The sequence below is a fragment of the Saccopteryx leptura genome, chromosome 12 (genome assembly GCF_036850995.1).
Source record: "Saccopteryx leptura isolate mSacLep1 chromosome 12, mSacLep1_pri_phased_curated, whole genome shotgun sequence".
In the NCBI taxonomy this organism is placed as follows: domain Eukaryota; kingdom Metazoa; phylum Chordata; class Mammalia; order Chiroptera; family Emballonuridae; genus Saccopteryx; species Saccopteryx leptura.
Genome location: NC_089514.1, coordinates 37,503,531 through 37,525,857, shown reverse-complemented (window position 1 = coordinate 37,525,857; position 22,327 = coordinate 37,503,531). Strand labels below are relative to the sequence as shown.

General features: G+C 41.7%; 1 protein-coding gene and 1 non-coding gene across 6 annotated transcripts in view; one reads left to right on the top strand and one right to left on the bottom strand.

The window, feature by feature from the left end:
• Positions 1-22,327, bottom strand: part of CDK14 (cyclin dependent kinase 14) — a 621,136-nt gene that overhangs the window by 480,357 nt on the left and 118,452 nt on the right. Inside the window, exons 1-2 of one of the 5 annotated variants that reach the window (XM_066353828.1) lie at positions 22,084-22,149; positions 1,314-1,559 (exon numbers count right to left, since the gene is read on the bottom strand). In XM_066353828.1, the coding sequence (XP_066209925.1) occupies positions 1,314-1,544 (231 nt within the window). In that variant the 5' untranslated portion in view covers positions 1,545-1,559; positions 22,084-22,149. Of the gene's footprint in view, positions 1-1,313; positions 1,560-20,865; positions 20,900-21,122; positions 21,207-21,732; positions 21,839-22,083; positions 22,150-22,327 lie in introns of those variants that run through there. The other 4 variants (XM_066353826.1, XM_066353827.1, XM_066353825.1 and 1 more) reach the window with 4 other exon arrangements.
• Positions 13,039-13,172, top strand: LOC136384275 (small nucleolar RNA SNORA13). The gene has a single exon (XR_010747566.1). It is a non-coding gene; the product is annotated as a small nucleolar RNA SNORA13 (small nucleolar RNA).

The following is a 22,327-nucleotide window of genomic DNA, read 5'->3' as shown; positions in this document are numbered from 1 at the left end:
AGCTATCCCGTATAGCCTCTACAGACTCGTCACTGACTGATGGCCTACCAGAATGGGGTTTCTCCACCAAACTGCAGGTTTCCTTCAACTGCTTATCCCACCGAGTAATGTTATTCCTATGTGGTGGCGCTTCGTTATAAACGCGCCGATATTCATGTTGCACTTTGGTCACGGATTCGAATTTAGCAAGCCACAGAACACACTAAACTTTCCTCTGTACCATCCACATCTCGACTGGCATGGCTGTGGGCTGCTCCGCTGTATACACAGTGTTATGTCATCATCTGTGCATGCACACATGCTGCCACATCATCCTACAGAAACTGGGAGGGTTTTCCTTTTATTTGGTGCAGGTTTCACATTTCTATCATCTTTTGTTGCTTTACTGTGACCGGTCAAAAGTGTACCATGACTTTACGGACATACTGTATACATACATTCTCAGTAAGATTTAGTCAATTTGGCAGGTCCCAGTGTAAATGTGTTCAGTTTTTTCATTCTTGTGTTTATGAGGAACATGAGCCTGATGTGTTCTATTGATTTCTTCAATGTCTGCGCATATATTTGAAAGGCAAACTCTCATTTCCTCATCAATACATTGAAGAATTCCTCTGGTTTTACTCTTCTTTTTTAACGATTTTATTTATTCATTATACAGAGGAGAGAGAGTGAGAGAGAGAGAGAGAGAAGGGGGGAGGAGCAGGAAGCATCAACTCCCATATGTGCCTTGACCAGGGAAGCCCAGGGTTTTGAACTGGCAACCTCAGCATTTCCAGGTTGACGCTTTATTCACTGTGCCACCACAGGTCAGGCCTGTTTTTGCTCTTAATTGTGTTGAGTGCAGAAAACCCCCACCATACATATCATCTTAACTTTACACCAGACAAAGGATAGAAGAAACTCGCCTTCAGTCCTTCTGGGGAACGTGGGGGGTAGTGTAAACAATCCAGCACCACAGCTTAACAGCCTTTTGCAACCTAATCAGGCAAATGAGGTGGGGGGTTGGGCAGACTGTCAGCTTACAGCCAATTCCCACACCTCTGTCCCCCAAAATCTAAACTCCAAAAACCCTGTTGGTTTTTTGGTCCCGAACAGGCATATATTTCTCTGGAATATCATAGGCACACCTGGAAATCTTCTAGGGTGCACCAGTGTGACCTGGCACACACTTTGGGAACCAATGCATTAACCATCCTGGGAGAGAATACATCCTAAGGCACTGAGAAAGGCATTGCCCTCTTCTGACACCGTGTGCTACTCTTCGAAGAGGGCCACTCCCGTTTCCCCACCAGACAGGAGAAGATTGCACTCACCGAGCTGGGGCTGGAGTGCCGCCTAACTTTCGGAGACTCTTTGCCGGAAGAGGAACTCTTAAAGTTAATGCAAGCATTGTTCTCCGAGTGCACCCTCTTTACTTGATTAGTCGGTTTCTCAAATGGGTCAAAAGTGCTCTGTGTCCTCTGAACCCTGACTTTTTTATCCTCAGGAATTGTGTCCAGGGGTTTGATCACTGAGTCCATTCCCTGGCAGTTCCGTGTAGACATCTTTGTGACACATATCTAGAAGAAGAAGAAAAAAGAAATTAAACTCAGAACTCTTCCCTGAAACTTTAATATCAAAAACATGCTTATTTGTCATCCTAAAAAGCATGCCACTTTTAATATCAGGGAAGACCCAAAAAGGCCACATTCTAAAAGTTATACCTGCTTAAATCACAACATGAAGAATTCCTCATTATCACTCTTATCCTCACTTAGGATGGACACTAAAAATGCAACTCCCAAACAGGAAACATAAGGCCTAGACTGCTTGTGCCCCAAGGCGGTTCTTGAACTCTGTCATGTTTTACCACCTTATGGCAAGTGGGGTTATTTCTGAGTCATTAAGAAGCTGGAAAATTTGCTGTAATAAGAAGAAAGCAGTTGAGGCCTTGGCAGGGTGGCTCAGTTGGTTGGAGCATTGTTCTGATACACCAAGCTTGTCGGTTCAATCCTCAGTCAGGGCACATACAAGAATCAACAATGAATGCATAAAATATTCAACGTATAAAACGATGTTTCTCTTTTTCTCTTTAAAATCAATCAATCAAAAACAAACAAACTAACAGTTGAGCTAAATCACATGGGCATTTTAATTCATGGGCCATCATGGAAGCAGCTACCAGAAGCTAGAAAAAAAGATCATTATGTTCTTTTAAAAGTTTTATGCTTGAATATATATGTTTAAAGTCTGCCCCATTTTGATTATATCTCCAAACGGGAACAAAGCATATTCAAAGGCTAATTTGGTTGGAGATGTTGAATATGTTAAAAATGTTTTGTTTTATTTTTTTGACAAACAGAGAGTGTCAGAGAGAGGGACAGACAGGGACAGACAGACAGGAAGGGAGAGAGATGAGAAGCATCAATTCTTCATTGTGGCTCCTTAGTCTCCTTAGTTGTTCACTGATTGTTTTCTCATATGTGCTTTGACCAGGAGGCTACAGCAGAGCGAGTGACCCCTAACTCAAGCCAGCGACCTTAGGCTTCAAGCCAGTGACCTTTGGGCTTAAGCTGGTCAATCTGCACTCAAGCAGGTGACCTCGGGGTTTCAAACCTGGGTCCTCCGCATCCCAGTCTGACACTCTATCCACTGTGCCACTGCCTGGTCAGGCAAAAAATGTTTTACCAAAACTATGTAAATACCAAAACTAATGGATGAAAATGAATAATACTCTAATAGAAAAACATCAACTAATAACATTTCAAAATTTTGCTCACACTATTCAGCCTGACTCCTACCCTTCCCCATCTTCTCCCCTCATTCCCTTCGTGCACGGCCTTCCCCACTCTCTCTCCTTATTTAGTCCCTCTGACGTCTGCTCCTTGTTTTCTACTTTTTTCTCTAATGCTGCCATTCTCCCTATGCTCTGGCCACTCTGTTATTCTTACTAAATAACTTATGGTCTCTGGCTTGTCTGTAAAGCTAGATAGCTTTATTATTCTCTCTAGAGAATAGATTCCTTTTAAAGTTTTTATTTCTCTTCTTGTGAAGTTCCCACATTCCTATTTTAAAAGGCAGGAAAACAAGATATTTCAGATAATCCTGTATTTGTTAAAGTAAAACTGTAAAGTGTCTGAGTAATATATATATATGTTACACACACACATACACACACACACATATAGGCTGATTGCATATGAGAATTAATGTATCCATTAATAGATACAAATAGATATCGATAGATACAGATATGCCTGCAGGCAAACACAGACAGAGATGCAGAGTTCTGTGTGTGCCTGTAGCAGCACAGTGAAATGTACAGAAGGAAACACACCAAGTTCTGTGTATTGTTCAGCATAAATGCTGCCCCAAGAGTATCTCAACTACTAAGTGCAGGTTAGATTCTAATTAAGTCAAACGAGAAGGATGTCATCCTCCTTTTTTATAAGACCAGAAAATAGCTGAAGATGTCAATAAAAGAGTTCTCTATTCCTAATCAAAAGCTCACAATGTATCACAAGGAGATTAGAGGCCCTCAATATTTTTAAGGCCTTCTGTGTCCTTCCTAGCCCCCAGTTCTTGACTGTGGGCTGCGTTTGTTGACTTGCATCCAGAAATCCTGTCGTCTCACTTCTGAGAGAGATTATAGAAGAGCATGGCTTCCCTGCTGGTGCTCTCTCCCTCTCGATCCTTGTCTCGTAGATCACTAGCTCAGGGGAAGCAGCTGCTGCCACACAGGGCAGCCCTGGGGAGAGGCACATCTGCAGAGGCTGAGCCTGAAAACAGCCACGTGAGCCATGCTTCCAAGTACAGCCGACTCCTGGCCTTCTGCTTGACTGGAACTTCCTGAGCCCCCGAGCCAGAGGCACCCAGCGAAGGAGCGCCTGGATTCTAGGCCCACAGAAAATGTGAGATAAAAAAATACTTGTTGTTTTAAGATGCTAAGTTTTGGGGTAATGTTTTATGCGGGAATAGATGACTAACACAGGGATCTTTTTTTTTTTTTAACCTTATGATCATCTAAATAGACTCAGAAAAAGCATATGACAAAATCTAGAACCCTGATAAGGGCATCTACCAAAAAACTACAGCTAACGTAAAGCTAATGGTGACAAACTGAATGTCTTTTACCTAGAAACAGAGACAAATCAAGGATGTCCACTCTCATCACTTTGATTCAACACTGTCTTATAAGTTCTAGACCAGAGGTAGTCAACCTGGTCCCTACCGCCCACTAGTGGGCGTTCCAGCTTTCATGGTGGGCAGTAGCAGAGCAACCAAAGTATAAATAAAAAGATAGATTTAACTATAGTAAGTTGTTTTATAAAGATTTATTCTGCCAAACTTAGTGAAAATCTGACATAAAGTATTTGGTAAGTAATTATTATTATATGCTTTAACTTGCTGTAACTCTGCTTTATAAATTTTATAAAGTAAAGTTACTTCCCTACTTAATAAATCACCATTACTGTGGAACCGGTGGGCGGTTAGAAAATTTTACTACTAACAGAGATACAAAAGTGGGCAGTAGGTATAAAAAGGTTGACTACCCCTGTTCTAGACAATGCCACAAAGCAAGAAAAAAGAAATAAAAAGCATTCACACTGGAAAGGAAGAAATAATATCAACTTTATTCACAGAAGACTATGGCCTATGTAGAAAATCCAGTGAAATCTACCCCCCCCCCCCCAATAAAAGCCACTAGAATTAACAAATAAGTTGATTACGGGCGCAAAACACAAAATCAACATGCAAAAATCATTTGTATTTCTAGATACTAGCAATAATGAGAAATTTATATTTAAAAAACAAATTACAACAGCTTCAAACAATATAAAATATTTAGTGATAAATCTGACAACATATGTGCAAGGTCTATACACAGAAACTGCAAAAACATGGCTGAAAGAAGCAAAATTAGAGGGTGAAAAACAAAACACAGGTGAAGGATTAGCCAAGTTCACACATACATAACACATATACAGACAGTAAGGTAGCGACAGCCAGAGGGAACAGGTGGAGAGGGGAGCACAGGGGAGAAAGAGGCGGAAGGAGACTCTGCAGGGGGTGTGGGGGAGGGGCTCAGTGCCGTGTGTAGAGGTTGTTATATTGAGTGGGTCACTTGAAACCATGTCAACACAATACACTAAAAATTAAAATAAGACAAAACACAAGAAACAATTCATGGATCTTTCAATTTACTGTGACATTTTCAGAAAGAAGCTAATATCTGTGTTTCAGCCATAAAATTCATTTTTTACTTAACCTAAATGATTTACATATGCATATATAAATTAAATTAGGTGATAAATGTGTATGGAATGATAACATAAAAATAGATAAATGGGGACTGAACTGATACGTAAATAATGGAAAAATGGTGACCATGATCCAACTCTATCCGTAAAACTAGCACCAGGAGACACAAATCCCACAGAAATATCTCTTCGTTGTGCCAAGAAAAATAAGATATATTCTATTCAACCCTACATGCTATTTTTTATTTCAAGTCTTTGAACTATATTAGTAAAACAGGCTTTATTAGCTAGAGTACTCTATTTTCTAAATTTGTGGGAAGATATATGAGGAAATTTTTTTCTAGATACATGCAGAAAATTTTAGTATAAAATATAAATCTGAAGCACATGGACACCGACACAGCCACAGCACAAAACATTAGCGAGGACTAAATGACAACTATAACCTCAACAGGTCAGCAAGGGGAAAGAGCCGCTGGAAGGGCACCATCAAGCCTAAAAGAATGAACTTGATTTTTAACCAGTTCGTGAAACCACATCAACTCATAGAAACCTTTCATCTGCTGCCCCACGTGCTCCCAGTGTCGACAAACTAAGACTCGCAAGGCTGTTAACTTCCAGAGACAAGTACTCCAAAGGAAAATTGTGATAACTCTCTGAGTCCGTACAATTTAAGCAAGAGAAATTATGACAAAACTTACTCCAAGTCTTATCCCCTTCCTCGTGCCTTACATAAAGGTCCTATGTTAATATAGTCGTCGGGTAGCCTTTCATTGAATGGATCTGACTCTGACACACTTGATAATTGTAAAAATCAGTAAAAGCTATGCACCAGTGGAAAACCACCTTCTCTAAGGTATTGTACATTAAGACACAAGTGTAGCTGCTTTTTCCTTAGTTTTAAGAGAAAAAAAGTATTGCAATAAAATTTTCTAAACTAAAAGTATTTCCCACATTCTTAAGCACTTCGCATTTATCAACTTTATCATCTTACTAACCAATGAGACACTTACAAGTAGAAAACAACCATTACCGTAAAGTCAACTTCTTAGAAACAGCATACTTATATGAAAACATGCCTATGGTTGTGATTTTACTACAATCACAAATATATATATCTTGCTAGTTAGTTCCTAGTTCAGATGGAAACTTTACGACATATCCCTCAGGGGCTCCGGGCAGCACGTCTTCCAGGCGCCCGTCAGCAGAAGACACTGGAGACGCAGTCTCTGCTTGTACAGCTCCGCACAGGCGAAGACCTGGTACTCGTGATGCACCTTCTCCTACAGTTCCCGCTCAGGGCCGGGCCCACGGAAGAGCTCAGTAAGGTTTTGTCAAATTAGCAAATCAGGTTTAAGAAGGTTCGTTCAAAATGGTAGTTTTCATGCTTTCTTGCTGAAAAGGGCTGAAGCTCTGAAACATTTATTATTTAAGAGTTATTGTCTAAAAAACAGCAGTCTTGACACAAAAATAATAAACATATATATATGCATAGATTGCTATCAACAAAAGTCAGATTTTTTTTTTTTATTTATTGATTTTAGTGAAAGAGGAAGGGACAGAGACAGGATCATTAATCTGCTCCTGTATGTGCCCTGATCAGGGATCGAACCAGCAACCTCTGTGCTTCAGGATGATGCTAACCAACCGAGTTATCCAGCCAAGGAATGTAAGATTATTTTTAAAACAAGCTCATTCTGATCAGCAGAATTCTAACACAACAACCAATGTTCCCCACCTTTAAATAACCCTCCCGTCTTTCAGTTGAAAATGGTGAGATATCACTCCCGTGATTGTGCTATGTGACAGAGCGAAGAGGACAGGATCTTCGGTGGGCTTGGCCTCCTCGGGAGAGCCACTTAAAAACGGGGCCTTTTTCCTCCAGCTAGTCACAGCAAAGAAAGAGATGTGACCTGGCTAGCCTGCAAGAGAGCAAACATTTCCTGGCACGGTCTGAAGGGGAGCCTCTAAGCGCTGGCAGCCAGCAAGGAAACGGGGACCACAGCACTACAACCACAAGAAGGTAAGTTCTGCTAATGCGAGTCTGGAAGAGGATCCTGAGCTCCAGTGAGGACCACAACCACGCCCAAGACCTTGATCTCAGCCCAGTAAGACCCAGGGCAGAGAAATCAGCTATGGCGTGCCTGGGCTTTCTTCTTCTTCTTCTTCTTTCTTTTTAATTTATTGATTGATTTTAGAGAGAGAAAAAGAGGGGAGAGAGAGAGAGAGAGAGATTAATTTGTTGTTCCACTTATGTATGCATTCACTGGTTGATTTTTGTATGTGCTCTGACTAGGGATTGAACCCACAACCCTAGTGTATCAGGACGATGCTCTAACCAACTGAAGTACCCAGCCAGGGCTTCCATGGCTGGGCTTCTCACCTACAGAAATAGATGTAATAACCTGGTAGGTTTGTGGTCACGTGTTACACAGCAACAGAAAACTAATACCCTAGCTTTACTGAAATTGCTTGAAGCACTTTGATATCTGAGCAGAATGTTCTGAGGAACATGGTGCAGACACCACTTTCTGAATCTGATACACTGTATCAGCTCCAGGAGAAACAGTGATGAGTCTATGACCACTATCAATAAATGACCCCACATTGGGAGTGTTCTGCCTGGTGTAACTCCGTCAGCATTATAAAGCCCATAAGCAAGTTCTGCACATAATCAAGTTGATACACAATTTATGCTGGTTTCCTCTTCGTCGGGGGTTTATGTGAGTTATACCAGTATTGGCACGTGCTTTCTGCATGCATCCTCATCCAGGAAGTAATCTATACTTGAGTTTTCCACATTGGGCAAAGTGACTATTCTGGAAAAGTTTCAAGTTTCCAATCTTTGAGATAAACAACTTAAACGTGGCCTGGCCATCCCTGTTCACCACAGTAAGCACAGCAGAAAGCATAATGCAAGCCCTTCATCAAGGATCTGAGGAATCAGCCCTGTGTCTGACCCCATGAGCGTATCAGGCAACTCACCCTGCAGATCCCAAAGAGGATTTTAAAGCAGGGTTTGGTCTAGGGTAGGACGCAGGCAAGGTAAAAAGTAAGAATCATACTCATTCCTCCAGAAAGCTGCAATTTCTGGCAGCTTGTAGAATAAAGTCATTGAAGTATCCTGGGCACATGAAGAAAAGAGTGAGCGGACTAGAGTCCTAGCAATGAAAGAAGGTTCTAGAAACCAGATTATGTACTGGTGTTACTTCCCAGTGCTCAATCTTCATTTGAATTCTTCTGTCAATCTGTCAACAATTTAAATAAACTTTCTTGACAGTCCCCAAATAGAATCTGCCTTTCATCCCACAACAAAATGCTTATGGCTCAGCACAGAAGAAAGTCTTGATGAAAGCTAAAACCCCATACCATAAGGAACCAGAGGGCAAAAGCACAGTATGTCAAGTTGGAAAAAGTAATGGAAACCAACAACCTCAAAAAAGCAGTTTTTCCCAAACATCATTTAGTAGCCCTTTGATCCACTACCAACTTTCATGTACACTGCTAGTGTCCAGATTTTGATCTATGCTCCAATTCTCCACTATGAGGAAAGAGGATCTGATTCCAGTTCTCAGGGCAGGAAGCACAGAACAGCTGCAGAACAGCCAGCTGTTACCAGAAAACTAGGATCCTTTCCAAAATGTCAGGGACAATGCGTGAAGGACAAAGGAATCTGCCTGTTGGGACTCTTACTGCCTGAACTATAATGACATATTTGAGCATCAAAACGAAAATAAAATTACGGTTAAATGGAACAAGTTGAGTTATTGAAAACCTGTTAGTTTGGTGTGATTTCCAGAAAGAAACATTTATATAAAGGACAAATGGCAGTTGTAAAGGAAGGATGAATACAAAAGGATACAGTTGGTTTTTTAACACATGGAACTGCGCATAAGCCAAGTATAAAAAGAAGGATCATTACCAAGAATAGAATGATTGAACAGAACCTGTGGAGAGAGGGTCTGAGCAACACAAATGTAGAAAGATCAGCCACACAGGATGTTCCAATGATGACAGGCCAGGTCAATATAACACAATACCAGTCTAAAGGGTATGTGATGTCACCTAAGCAATGTTTTACAAAGAATACATGTATCTGGTAGAGAGATACCAGATTGCAAGGAAAACTTACATGAAACAAATGTGGAAAGTGTTTTTTAATAAGTTGAATTTTAAAGCTATGGTAAATTTAACCCTTAGAAAGAAAACATAACTTCACTGCTAATCAGTGACTCAGGTCTGATTCACTTTGGAAAAAGCAACCAAGACCCCAGCAGTCCATAACTCATACCCTATACCCGGCTATCCTGAGAAGACTCTTTAGTTTTTAATTGTGGATCTGTAAACATTACACAACACCAAGGAGATTCAAAAAATATAATTACTGAAACCCCTGGATGGAATCTAAATACGTAAATCAATAGTTCTAGGAAGAGATACAAAGAAACATAGAAATGATACTGAAATAATTAAACCGACAGCATCGGTGTTTTAAAATAGGATAGTTTAGTAGCATAACTTGCAATAATCATATTTGTGTGTGCTTTAAGGTGTCTGAAATATGTTAATATAATTATTCACGCTAAATTAGTATTTGAAATTTTAAAAATTTAATGGTCAGTAATCAATGCTTAAATAGATTGAGAAAATGGTTTTCAAAATTATAATAGCTATATACATGTTTAAGGATGGGGGCACTTGGCCAAGCACAAATGTCACTAACTGTCCAGGCTCAGAAGACCCCTGGACATTGCACACCCATCAGCCTTCACTGTCCTTTACACATTCTGTGCTTTCAGCACGGGGCACACCAACCCCAAACCACGGACTGGCTATAGCATTCCAGAGCCCTCTGAAATTGCCTTTGCACAGAATTAGTGATTAATCCAATGCACTCGAACCAATGCTTTATTAAGAGTTCACCTCAGTGATTGTGTATTTATTCCACTCCACTCCAATATTTTGCAACCCCAGGTTGTAATTATTCTTCTGGGAATACTTTAATCTCAACAACATGATTGTCTCCTCCAAGGGGGAAAGACTGTTTTTTCCTCTTTATGTTATAGCCCCCAAAAGTACCTTTTTCCTTCAAATCTGTACTTAAGTGGTCTGACAAAGGCTTTTTTTATTTTTTTACTAACTTAAAGAAAGTGAGCGGTTTCCATGGGTGAAAGCGGTTTTCTCAAATCACGGTTTCAGAAGCACACACCGCTGGGGCCTCTGCCCAAAGCTATGCACAGCAAACACCTACACTGTCACGTCAGCACCACCTGAAAACAACCGGTGTTCCGATATTAACAGGAATTGAGGATATAGTTTCCCCAGGACTGCAGTTTTTCACACTTCCCTGGCCCGTTCAGAAACTGAAGTGACAACAGTTACATAAGCAGGGCTGTCTCATGGCACTTGAAAACACAGATAAAGAGAAGTCACTAATACCAAAAATAAATCCCTGATTGTTTTTTCTTTTCCAGTCAGTTCAATAGAGGCTAGATTTTTAAACAAGGTTAGAGATGCACCCACACATTTGGGTGATCATCTGAACCAATTATTTTGGTTTACTCATTATTAACAGGGGTCTGTACACTGGCTAGCAGGCTCAAAACTCAGTAAAAACTTAGATATTCACACAGTGTCGGAGGCTTCAAAAGTCAGGCTGACCTACAGTTTTAGCTTGGAGCGATGTAAAATCCAGGCAACGGTCTGCCACACTCACAGCGGTGGATCTGAAAGAGCACAGCTTAATTCAGTTAAGGTTGGCATTCATTTCGAGTGAATTCATTTGGGCTGAAAATTGTCCCTTTGAATCAACCATTTTCTGGTGATTGGCATTTGACTGAGTTCAGAAGGTGCCACAGTCTCCTTCTCCGCCTCTTCACTCCACCCCCTTCAGGAAGGCCGACTCCAGAAAAAGCACTAGTTTAAAAGGCTCCAAACTGACCCACAGCAAGTATAAAATATGCATCATGCATAGCCCTCACTATGCAAAACTGAAGTAAGCAAAAATCTTGACAGGCAAACGACCTCTTATATCTGTTTTTCTCTTCCTTCATTACCTGCTGAGGGCCTGGTGGCTTTCTCCTACTCAGTATTTTCTTGAAATCTGCTCCCAGTAAAAAAAACCACCACTAGTCATTGACAAATGTTAGAACACTTAAATCACAGCATTACTTCTCACAGAATTATCTGAACTTTAGGCAAAACAGAATAAAAAGTTTCATCCTTGTAAAAGGAACTTTAGCTATTAGGGGATGGGGGACAGGGTATTTGGGGGGATGGGGATTTCTAAGGCCGATGGAATCATAACCTATGACAGCCACCTTTGTCTCTAACCTAAACCTGTAAGGTCTAAAAGTACGCTGTCCTCTCTTTGGATATAGTCTTTTTTTTTTTCTTTTCTCACGTGTGTGTGTGTGTGTGTGTGTGTGTGTGTGTGTGTGTGTGTGTGTACAGGTAGCAGTGTGAATGGCTATATGAAACAAAGATATAGGATGTGTTAGCTATATGTATATACAGGGATATATGCATGACTATACTTTTACTTACAGCTATGTTTTATCAGAACCAAGGTCTTGTCCCAAATCACCTTCAGAACATTAGCTAATACACAGGCAAGCCTGCTGCTCACTTAAGTCAGAACCAATGAATTTAGAACAAGTCAGTCACTTAAACTCTCTGGGTCTCAGTTCTCTCATCTGTACAATGAGACGGCTGTAGTAAACAGCTCTTTAGATCGTTTACAGCTCGACTGTTCTATTATGAATACTAGGCAGCCATTTACGGCTGGTTAATGATTCTAAATGGATCAACTAGATGAGGCCAGACACATAAGCTCACTTCTTTGTGCCTCCTTGTGCGTTCCACTTCCCTTAGGATTAGGGCTGAGACTGGGTCCCACTGTGACCACGGCTCCTGCTAGCTCCGGTCTCTGCGGGTCTTCTTAACTCCGAGACCCTGCCGTGGCTTCTCAGCATGGAGTCCTGGGCCTCGGCTGAGGAAGGAGCTGTGAGCAGCGCAGCGCAGCAGTCACAGTGCAGGAGGACACTAGGCAACCTTGGTTCTTTCTACTAAATGCTAGTTGTGCCCCTAGGTCACCGTCACTGTCGCAATCAAAAATGACCTCACTCAGAGCTCCCTCATAATTTGTCACTGAAATCGATGGTGTCTCATATGCTTTCACGAGCAACTGAGCGGTTTGTTTTCCTTTGCTTGGCTGACACTGGGGTGGATGGAGGTCTTCGTTCTGCTGTTTCTCATGTGGTTATTATATGTCTATGACCAGACTATAAACAGAAACCATATCTCCCATATCTTTAATGTCCCCAAAGCCCAAAAGACAACATGAAATGGGTGTTCTGTTCATATTTGCTCAAAATGGATTGTTTAACATATTATAAGCCTTCCTCTTTAAATAAACATAGGCCATTTTAAAAAATCAGCCCCAAGAAAACTATGTAACAGTGAGTCACGTTCTGAGCCTATATCTTTCCAGTCAAGGACAAGCCTTTCCTCAGCTGCTCCCACTCACCAGAGTGCAATGTCTAGTATTGTGACTTCAGTTTTTAAATGCTTATTTTCCTACTGACTGGTTTCTCTGGGGTCTGACTTAATTTCATATAACCCCTGAACCCATAGCTAGTGGCCACCGCTGAATGGAGAACTCCTGAGGACATTACATTCCTTGATGCCAGGTCAGTGACTAGCATTTCGTCACAACCCTCACCAAGCTTCAGTGTATACCAGCAGGAGGCTTGAAAATCGTCTTGCTAATTCTGTTATAAAATATTTAGGTGATCTTCGCCTTTGTGTTGCCCATTCACTTTTGGAAACTAGTGAATGTGATGTCAAAAAAGGCGTAAACTAAACGCTTTGCAGCCCTTTTCCTGCCCTTGAGTTTGATTCTTTGGTGTAGGAGCTGTGTGAGTGACAGTTAAAAAAAAAAAAAATTTAGGTGATCTTCCTAGCAGCTTAAATTTCTAGTAGATAGTGCTAACATGATTTTATTTATTATAGTTGCTTTCCTTTCTGTTATAGTTATATACTTGGTTTAGATACAAAAGGTATAGTTTTAATCATAGGCTAACACAGATAGATGCATATATTTATTGACATCTGGGTTCTTTACTTCATCCTAGTCATAATGGTAAATTTAATGTTAAGTTTAATGAACATTCATAGTAAAAGTAGAAATACCATGTCTATTGTTCTTTGTGGCCTATATAGGTTTTTCAGAATGTAGTTATCTTTGAAGATCAGAATTTCATCTGGAATATTCTCTAACCACTTGCTGGTTGCAGACCAGCAAGCCCTGGCATCCCCCAGAATTCCAGGACCCCTCCCCTGCCCTTCCCACAGTCCCACTGAGTGAAAAACCGAAATTATAACATGATCCCAACAGGAATGGTGTGCATGTTAAGTGTGAGGCACAGTGCTCTAAACTGGGTAATAATAGGTTCTGCTACCACAGTCAAATACGAGATTGAGCTTGTGAGAGACGTCATCTTTCACAGGAAAATGTACTATGGTCCCTGGGTTCAATATGGGTGATAAGCATTTCTGTATTTCTTGGGTGACTATTTTGCTCAAATGCCTCAAAAAAGATCATGGTAACTTTAATAATCCTTTAATATAATTTTGAACTCTGAAATAAAGTTTTTCAATAAGGTACATCCAATATATTTATAGTGGGTATACACCCAATATACTAAGAAATTTCTTAAAACCAATAGGATTAAAGTGAGTGAGGAGTAGAAATAGAAAGATATACATGGGTTTTAACAGCATATGTAACATTATTTCCTGCATAGAAATTTATGGTTGTCTGTTTTAATACAGAAGCATTATTTTACCATTGGCCACCATATCTATTAGAAAAAATTACCACAAAATTAGTCTAAGGAGAATTGAACCCAGAATCTTGCTTTACTCTTTATTTACCAGAGTTTATTTAGTAGCTTTGAAAAAAATAGAAGGAAGTTACTTCAGGATCCAGAAACAAGATTTTTTATTAAAAAATCTTTTACACCTGTGAAGAGTACAGTGTATCCTAAAACAGATCGTCCTCTAGGTGGGGGGGGAAAGTCCTTTGTCTACAAGGTGCCACTGAACATTTCCACCCTCAGAATGGACAAAACACAGGAATCTCTAATCCCAAACTAAAGGGCATGGCAATTCTGTTGAAGTCTGGGTCACTGTTTCCACTAAAAACTTACTAAATATCCCAAAAAGGTCTAGGGGAGAAAGAAGAAGATGGGTGAGTTTTCTGACTCTCACTTGACATCTATATGTGTGCTGGTTAAAATTCCGTCACGTAAATAAGACAGAGTCAGGAGGGTACCATCTACATCACATGGCCAAATGAACACCTAGTGTCGGAAAGTAAAACCGAGTTGACATCCATATTGCCTCCCTCCACCCATTTACAGCCAGAGGGCTCAGCACTGGGGTACAGGAAATGAGAACCCCCCCCCCACAACAACGGAGTGGCTTTCTTGTGATTCCACAAAGCAAAGCCTATTCTGACCTACAAAATTTCCAGAGCTGCCGTGGGAAGCGGAATACTCATTTTTGACAAAACAGAAGAATCCAGCTACGAAGTGGCTCACACAGCATGGTCAGTGAGTTTCTTCATCAAGACACTGTTCCCTTGAAGCTCTTCTTCTGCATAAACAAAATTCCGTGCCTGCAAGTAGGGACTCTCCCTACCCCACAGACTGTACAGGTTTAAATATAGATTTTTTAAATTAGGTTTTTGTTTTCTGCGTCTTTGCCGTGCAGGGGTGTGAAATGACCTGGCAAAGGGGACTAACCAGTATGAGCCACAGCAATTTAAACACATCTACCTCGGCAGACGCTCTAATAACCACTAAACAGATCAGGGTGAGCTCAGATTCATAGATGTTCAAAATCAATAACATGGTCCAGGATGCTTTCTACCTGTACACATATGCTTCATGTGTGAGGGTTTTGTTTTTTTTTAACATCAGGAGGACCAGAAGCTGTCGTTTGTCTCAGAGGCTGTGCAAACAAGCCTCAGGTGCCTTCTGAACGTGGCGCCGTTTCTCTTCCGAGTTTCCCTACACTACCCGCAGCTTCTCTGAACAACACCAGGCTGGCTGTTCCCTCATACTTACACCTTTCAAATATGTGTAGCGTGCTACCCTGTCCCTCATGGAAGATAAAGCATCCAGAAGGCACAACAACATTAAAAGTGCAAAATGAACAGACGCTACTGGAGGTTCTGACTGATTCATCGGGGCCTGAAGTTCTTTCCCTGGGTAACCATATGAACAGCATTTAAAACAAATATTATAAATAGTTTTAAATTCCTTTCCTGAAGGAGAAATAAAATTGTGAACTATCTTCTTACTCTGAAACAGATGGCTATATAAATGAAAACAACTCACATCTCCTCACCTACAATAACCATCTTTTTAATAAAATGTAAATGCATTATTGATGCTTGGATAATAATTTAGTGATTAATGGCATGAGTGATGGTACAAAGTTTAAGTTGAATGTTTCTATTTTCATAAAATAAATCTAGATGCAAACGCAATCAAAGAATTCAGAAAAATATAGGGCATCACGCAATGTAGGATCGACTTTTGAAGCTCTTAAATTTTTCAGAGAATCATATATGGGTCACTAACCACACGGAGCTTATGAAGAGAAACACAGGGAACAATGAACCTTCGGGGAAAAATGGAATGCCGCTTTCAATGCAGCTTTAACAACTGGTCCATCTATTGTAAAGAGCTGAGATTTTAGCTGTAATAGATTTGACAGCAATCCATTAGTATAAAGCCCTAACTGATTTCATGAGCACTGGTTCTGGAAACCTTTCCTATGCCTGAGACAAGTCAATCAATAGCGAATCCTCACTGAGCTACCTAAGGTGAATAGAGCAGAGCAGTGGGATGCACATCCCCAGCTGCTCCTCTGCCACCTGAAAACAACCCCCAGGGCTCCAGGGGCATTTCATGGTCACCTCCGTATTTTTAGCAAAGTCTCATTTAGCTGAGAAATAGGCAGCAGGGGAAAATCTGTAGCAGTTGGGCAGGAGAGGAAGTCTAAATACATGTCCTTCCCAACCTGCCTGACAACAGACAAGACTGGAGCATTCTTCACAGCCTCCTTTCATACACTCAGACTCTAGCATTAAGAAACCATCATGTATGCTCAGTAATCAAGCAAATGGGAGAAGGAGCTTGGGCAAGATACAACGCAAGTGGGTGGAAAGCAGAGAGGGAGATTAAAGATTTCTATGTGACAATGACATTGATCATGGTGGCTCTTATTGAGCTCTTATATAACAGGTACTATGAAAAATGCTTTATTTGTAGTTTCTCAATCTATACAACAAGTCCATAGGTACTACAATTATCCCGATTTTACAGATGATTACAGTGAGGCACATACGAATTAAGGAACATGTCCGAGGCCAGAGAGGAAGCAGAGGAAGCAAGATTTGTTCCTGGACCCTGACTACGAAGCCCAAGCCGCTGGCCATCAGGCTGTCTTCTCTAGAACTTCTCTCCTGAGAGAAACCAGCAAAGGACAGACGGGGCCTGCAACACTCTTATTCTTATTCTTTTTAATTCTGACGCAAAAGGAAAGCACTTTTAAAGCTGAGCAAAATACCTGCGCTGTGGGCTAAGGTTTCCTGACCCACCTTTCACCATGCAAATTTAACAGCTTTTGATTAATCTAATTCTGCCTCATATCAAAAGTCAGAACTAAAAAGCTAAGTAGTGGGGGGGGGGGGTGTAGTAGAAAGCATAAGACTCATTAAACAGGACAAGCTGACAGGGTAATGGGACGTCTGGGCATTGGACATTGCCAGGTTGACCCTTCCTCCTCCACACATGTTTGTGTTTCCTGACTACTTGCTAAAGGCTGAGAATCATCAGATCAGTCGATGGGAGATAAATGAACAGCTCTGGGAGCCTTAACCTGGCTTTCTAAAAAGGCTCCTCTATCAGAAAAACCATCTGGATTTAAGAGAGGCAGTATCACGTAGAAATTTGAGAAGGAGAGTGCTATGTGATGAAGCCAGGCTTACCTCATCCAATGGAAAACTGCTTAATATGGCCTCAACCTCCCTCCCTCCCTCTTTCCTCTCTAAGTCAGAAGGTAACCAGAGTTTCCAGACTGAGTGTCCACTGAGGACAGCAGCGGGAAGTGACAGAAGGCTTGCAGCAGGCAGCAGGAGACCCCCATTGGCTGAATGAGCAATGATGAGCCAATGGAATAACACAAATGCTGAAATATCTGCCCCTTCTAAGAGTCTCCACTTCTATAAGAGGACCTCAACATAATCCGCTTTGCTTACAAAGTTAGGTAGGGTGAGGTACTAAAAGCAGAGTGGGTGCAATTCAAATAGTAATAATGACAAAAGCCGCCGGCCAGTCCTCCACTGTTTCAACTGCCTGTTGTGTTGCTCTGTAGCAGCTAAGAACGGACACGAAAGTGTAAGCAGCACAGCTCCCATGCTCAACCGCCCCGCTGGGTAAAGAATCCAAACGTGTATCCACAGGTCGTGCCCTCGGTGCATTTCCAGTCCTCCTCCCTTCCCCTGACCAACGTCCTGTCTATAGCGTTTCTAAATTACCTATTATGGTGTCCACATGGGAACCTGATTTAGTGAAATCCTGGGGGGAGGGCTGCTGTCTTTTCCATATAGAAATCAAAGCATACATTCAAAAGGGCTGAAAGACTGACACGTGCTCCAACATGACGAACCTTAAAAACAGGCTAAGAGAAATAAGCCAAATACAAAAGGACAACAGCTGCATGATTCTCCTTGATGTAATAACCTTGAAAAGGCAAATTCATAGACAGAGAAAGAAGACAGAGGTTACCAGAATCCGGGGGAGGGGCACTGGGGAGTTATTTAATGGGCACTAGAATGGCTTTGGTTGCAACAGAGCAACGCCCCAGCTGGGCAGAGCATCCCCACTGGTGGGCGTGCCGGGTGGATCCTGGTCGGGCGCATGCGGGAGTCTGTCTGACTGCCTCCCCGTTTCCAGCTTCAGAAAAATACAAAAAAAAGGTAAAGTTTGTTTAAAATAAATTTTGTTATGTATATTTTATAACACAATTTAAAAATAAAAAAATCAAAGCGTATAGTATCTGTTTTACAAGTACTGAAATGGGGGGGGGGGAAGTGCCCCAAAATTTCTCTTTGAAATATTTTAAAAGGAAATAGATTATAAGTGGTTTGAGGACAGGGACCAGACCTATTTTACTTATTGATACACAGTAGTTATACTATAAAGCAGTAGACTTTTTTTTTTAACTTTATTTATTCATTTTAGATATGGGGGAGAGAGAGAAAAAGAGAAGGGGAGGAGGAGCAAGAAGCATCAACTCCCATATGTATCTTGACCAGGCAAGCCCAGGGTTTTGAACCGGTGACCTCATCATTCCAGGTCAACACTTTATCCACTGCACCACCACAGGTCAGGCACTGGCTGGTGGCTCAGTGGATAGAGCGTTGGACTGGCATATGGATCTCCTGGGTTTGATTCCCAGTCAAGGCATACAGGAAAAGCAGCCATCTGCTTCTCCTCTCCTCCCTCTTCCTCTTCTCTCCCTCATCCCCTCCCACAGCCAGTGGTTCGATTGGTTTGAGTGTGGCCCTGAGCGCTGAGCATAGCTCTGTTGGAGTGCCTCTGTTTCAGCCTCAGGAGCTAAAAATAGCTTGGTACTTGAGTATTGGGCCCAGATTCAGTTGCTGAGTGGATCCTGATCGGGGTACATGTGGGAGTCTGCCTCAGGAAGGAATGAAGGGAGGGAAGGAAAGGAAGAAGGGAGGGAGAAAGAGAGGGAGGGAGAGAAGAAAGGCTAAAAGAAAATAGGCCTGGCCTGGCTGGTTGGCTCACTGGTAGAGTGTCAGCCAGTATGTGGATGTTCCAAGTTCAATTCCTGGTCAGGGCACACAGGACCATCTGCTTCTCCACCCCTTCCTCTCTCCCTTCTCCTTCTCTCTCTCTCTCTCTTTCTCTCTTTGTCTCTCTCTCCCCCTCTCCCGAAACCATGGCTTGATGAGTTCGAGCAAGTTGGCCCTGGGCACTGAGGATGCCTCAGTGGAGCCTCCATCTCAGGAACTAAAGATAGCTCAGTTGCCAAGCAATGGCCCTAGATGGCCAGTTCATCACAAGTAGGCCTGTAGAAGGCTTGCCCAGCAGATCCAGGCAGGGGTGCATACAGGACTCTAACCTTCTATCTCCCCTCTCCACTTAAAAAAAAAAAAAAGAAAGAAAGAAAGAGAAGAAAGTAGGCCTGACTGGAGATGGTACAGTGGATAGAGTGTCGGCCTGGAACGCTGGAGTCCTAGGTTTGAATCTAGGTTGCCAGCTTGAACACAGGCTCACCAACTTGAGCACAGGGTCACCAGCTTGAGCATGGGATCGTAGACGTGATCCCATGATCGCTGGCTTGATCCCAAAGGCTGCTGGCTTGAGCAAGGAGTCACTAGCTCAGCTGAAGCCTCCCCCTCCCCCCACCAAGGCACAATGAGAAAGCAATCAACGAACAACTGAAGTGACACAACTAGGAGGAGTTGGTGCTTCTCATCTCTCTCCCTTCCTGTCTGTCTCAAAAAAAAAAAAAGAAAGAAAAGAAAAATAGTCAAAGCCACTATATCTAAGCTCCTTCAGTTCAAGAAAGGGAGCGCTACCTATTTCATCTGTACTTCCTCACAGCACGTCCTACAATCTCTTAGACATAGAGATGGCTGATAAATGTTTGTACAATGAGGAATTTAGAAATGTGTGATCGTAAAATCAATGTCATATTATTGCTCTACTATTTATTCCTCTTTTTAAAAATCACTTACTTTTGCAAATGTGCAATTCCTTCTGTCACGGGGCAAAAAAATAAACTTCACAGCTTACACAGAGTGAAGGGAAAAATACAAATGGCTAAAACCTATCACTCTCAGGAAAAGAAACTGTAAATATAGAGCACATCAGCTTCTAAATAGAAAAATAGTTGTTTGTTTCTTAAAAAGAACAACTGAACTATGAGAAATAATAGCTTACAATCCATCTTTACTCTTTAAAATAATTATTTAAAAATGTCAAAATTAAAAAATCTTAACTCTCTTCGGAAGAGAATTCAAATATTCACTGTCCAAAATCAATGTCCAACCCTTACAATAAACAGGTAAGTAAATACAGAAGCATATTTAAGGCTCTGCCACCCAAAAAAATCTCTAGTGAACCCTAATATATTACCAATATTTCTCTCAATTAGCCTATCACATAATCAGGTGTTCTTTCTGAAAAATGCCTATGTCACAGAATTATACACATTGGCTTATGGCCAGCATGCTACAGTAGTTACTGATGATGTTAACAGATATTCACTACCTACATCATTTATATTTTACATGAATTACTGACTTAAATATACAGAAGTAGAATATTTTTAAAGCAAAAAATCAAATGCTGACATCCTTAACATTCAGCAGCTTTATAACAAATGGATCCTTACAGATTCACCAGGCTCATGTAATGTAGTAGCCTCACTTCGAACAATATTAAAACATGTCCTTCAACTTCAACCACCCCTACCCACTGTACTCTGTGCCAATTAACAAAGGAAATAGGAATTTAACCTCTGCAGATGTCGAGGTTTGCATTTCTGTCTCTCGATTGTTAACTCCTCAGGAGCTGGTGAGCATCATTTTGGAGTAGCCTGTCTGCTGCCCCACGCCTTCGCCATGCAGGGGCTCTTCCTGCATTTGCATCCAAAATGCTAACGATCCACTGTCTGAGCCAGCTCTCCAAGCAGAGCTGCATGAAAGATCACCACTTCCAGACATCAAAGCATAACCACTACAGGTGTAACGATGCAAAATACCAGCACACTGACCTCTGCCAGGCAGCACACTCTTAAAGCAGCGCGTTTCTGTGCTCCAGAAGGGGAGAGGGTGGCATGAGCAGGGAGGAAGCGCCAGGTCGCTAATATATCAAGATATGTTTATTCTACTCGGGTCCAACCCAGCTAACTCATCATGCACATCAGTTTACCCAAATGAAAAAAGTGGTCTCTCGTCCTTTACTCGCTGGACTCAGAGGGCATGCAGCCAAGCCTGGCCAGGCAAACAATCTGCAAGCTCTCTTTAAGCTGTAATAAATAAGTTTCACAAGAAATAAGACTCCGCTATGGCAAAGAAGCCCAGTCGCGAAACCTTTTCCTCATCTTCTCGTTGCCACTGGTGTTTACAAACTACAAGCGGTAGCCTCGGGCAGAGGGAGTGCCTCCAGAGACACTCCCTGGAGTAACCTGCTGGCAGGTCCCTCATCTAAATCCCCCCGGATCAATCTGGGATGTTTCTGGCAGTTAAATACCAGGAGATGAGTAAAAGGACCTGCATAAAATGAATCCTTTTCAAGTTGTAAGTGAGTGAGTCAGGATTCAGACTTGCCGAGATGCTCCAGCTGAAAACCCCTGATCTAAACGTAAGCATGCTCCCTCTTACCGTTCTGCAGTTGTCTCTCCCAGGCTCGATTCACCTGGAACTCGGTAACATGTCTCTAGCAATGTGTTTGCACCAGGCCGGGCGCATCCAGTAACTGAATTCACATCTTTCTGCACTAGCAAGCTGAAATGGTACGGCCGTACTACAACCAAGAAAGGGGGAAGCAGAAGCAAAAATAAAAAATAAAAAACCAGAAACCACCCCAGAGAAGCCAATCTCAGTGGAATAAGACCAAAAATGGTTCAGAGGAACACAAAGGATATGCTAACATTCAGTATCAATAGCTTTGACAGCTCAATATTTTTCCCCTAAAAAATCTCATTTTTTTTTCTCCAAACACGATGGACTTGCCTGTGGAGTTCCCAGGAAGGCAGAGTAACCGGGCTCTGCAGCAGCATTGCAGCCAAAGTAACTGTGCCTATGCTGTCCAGGCAATTCACAACACACTGTCTCCTCAGAAAGACATTCGTTTGCAATGCAGGGTTGCTTCAAAAGAATACAGAATTGGAGCCAAACAGCTAATGGTGATTGCACGGGAGGAAAAACATTTAATCAAGGGGATGCACCTCATCATGCGTAATTCAGTTTTTTAAAA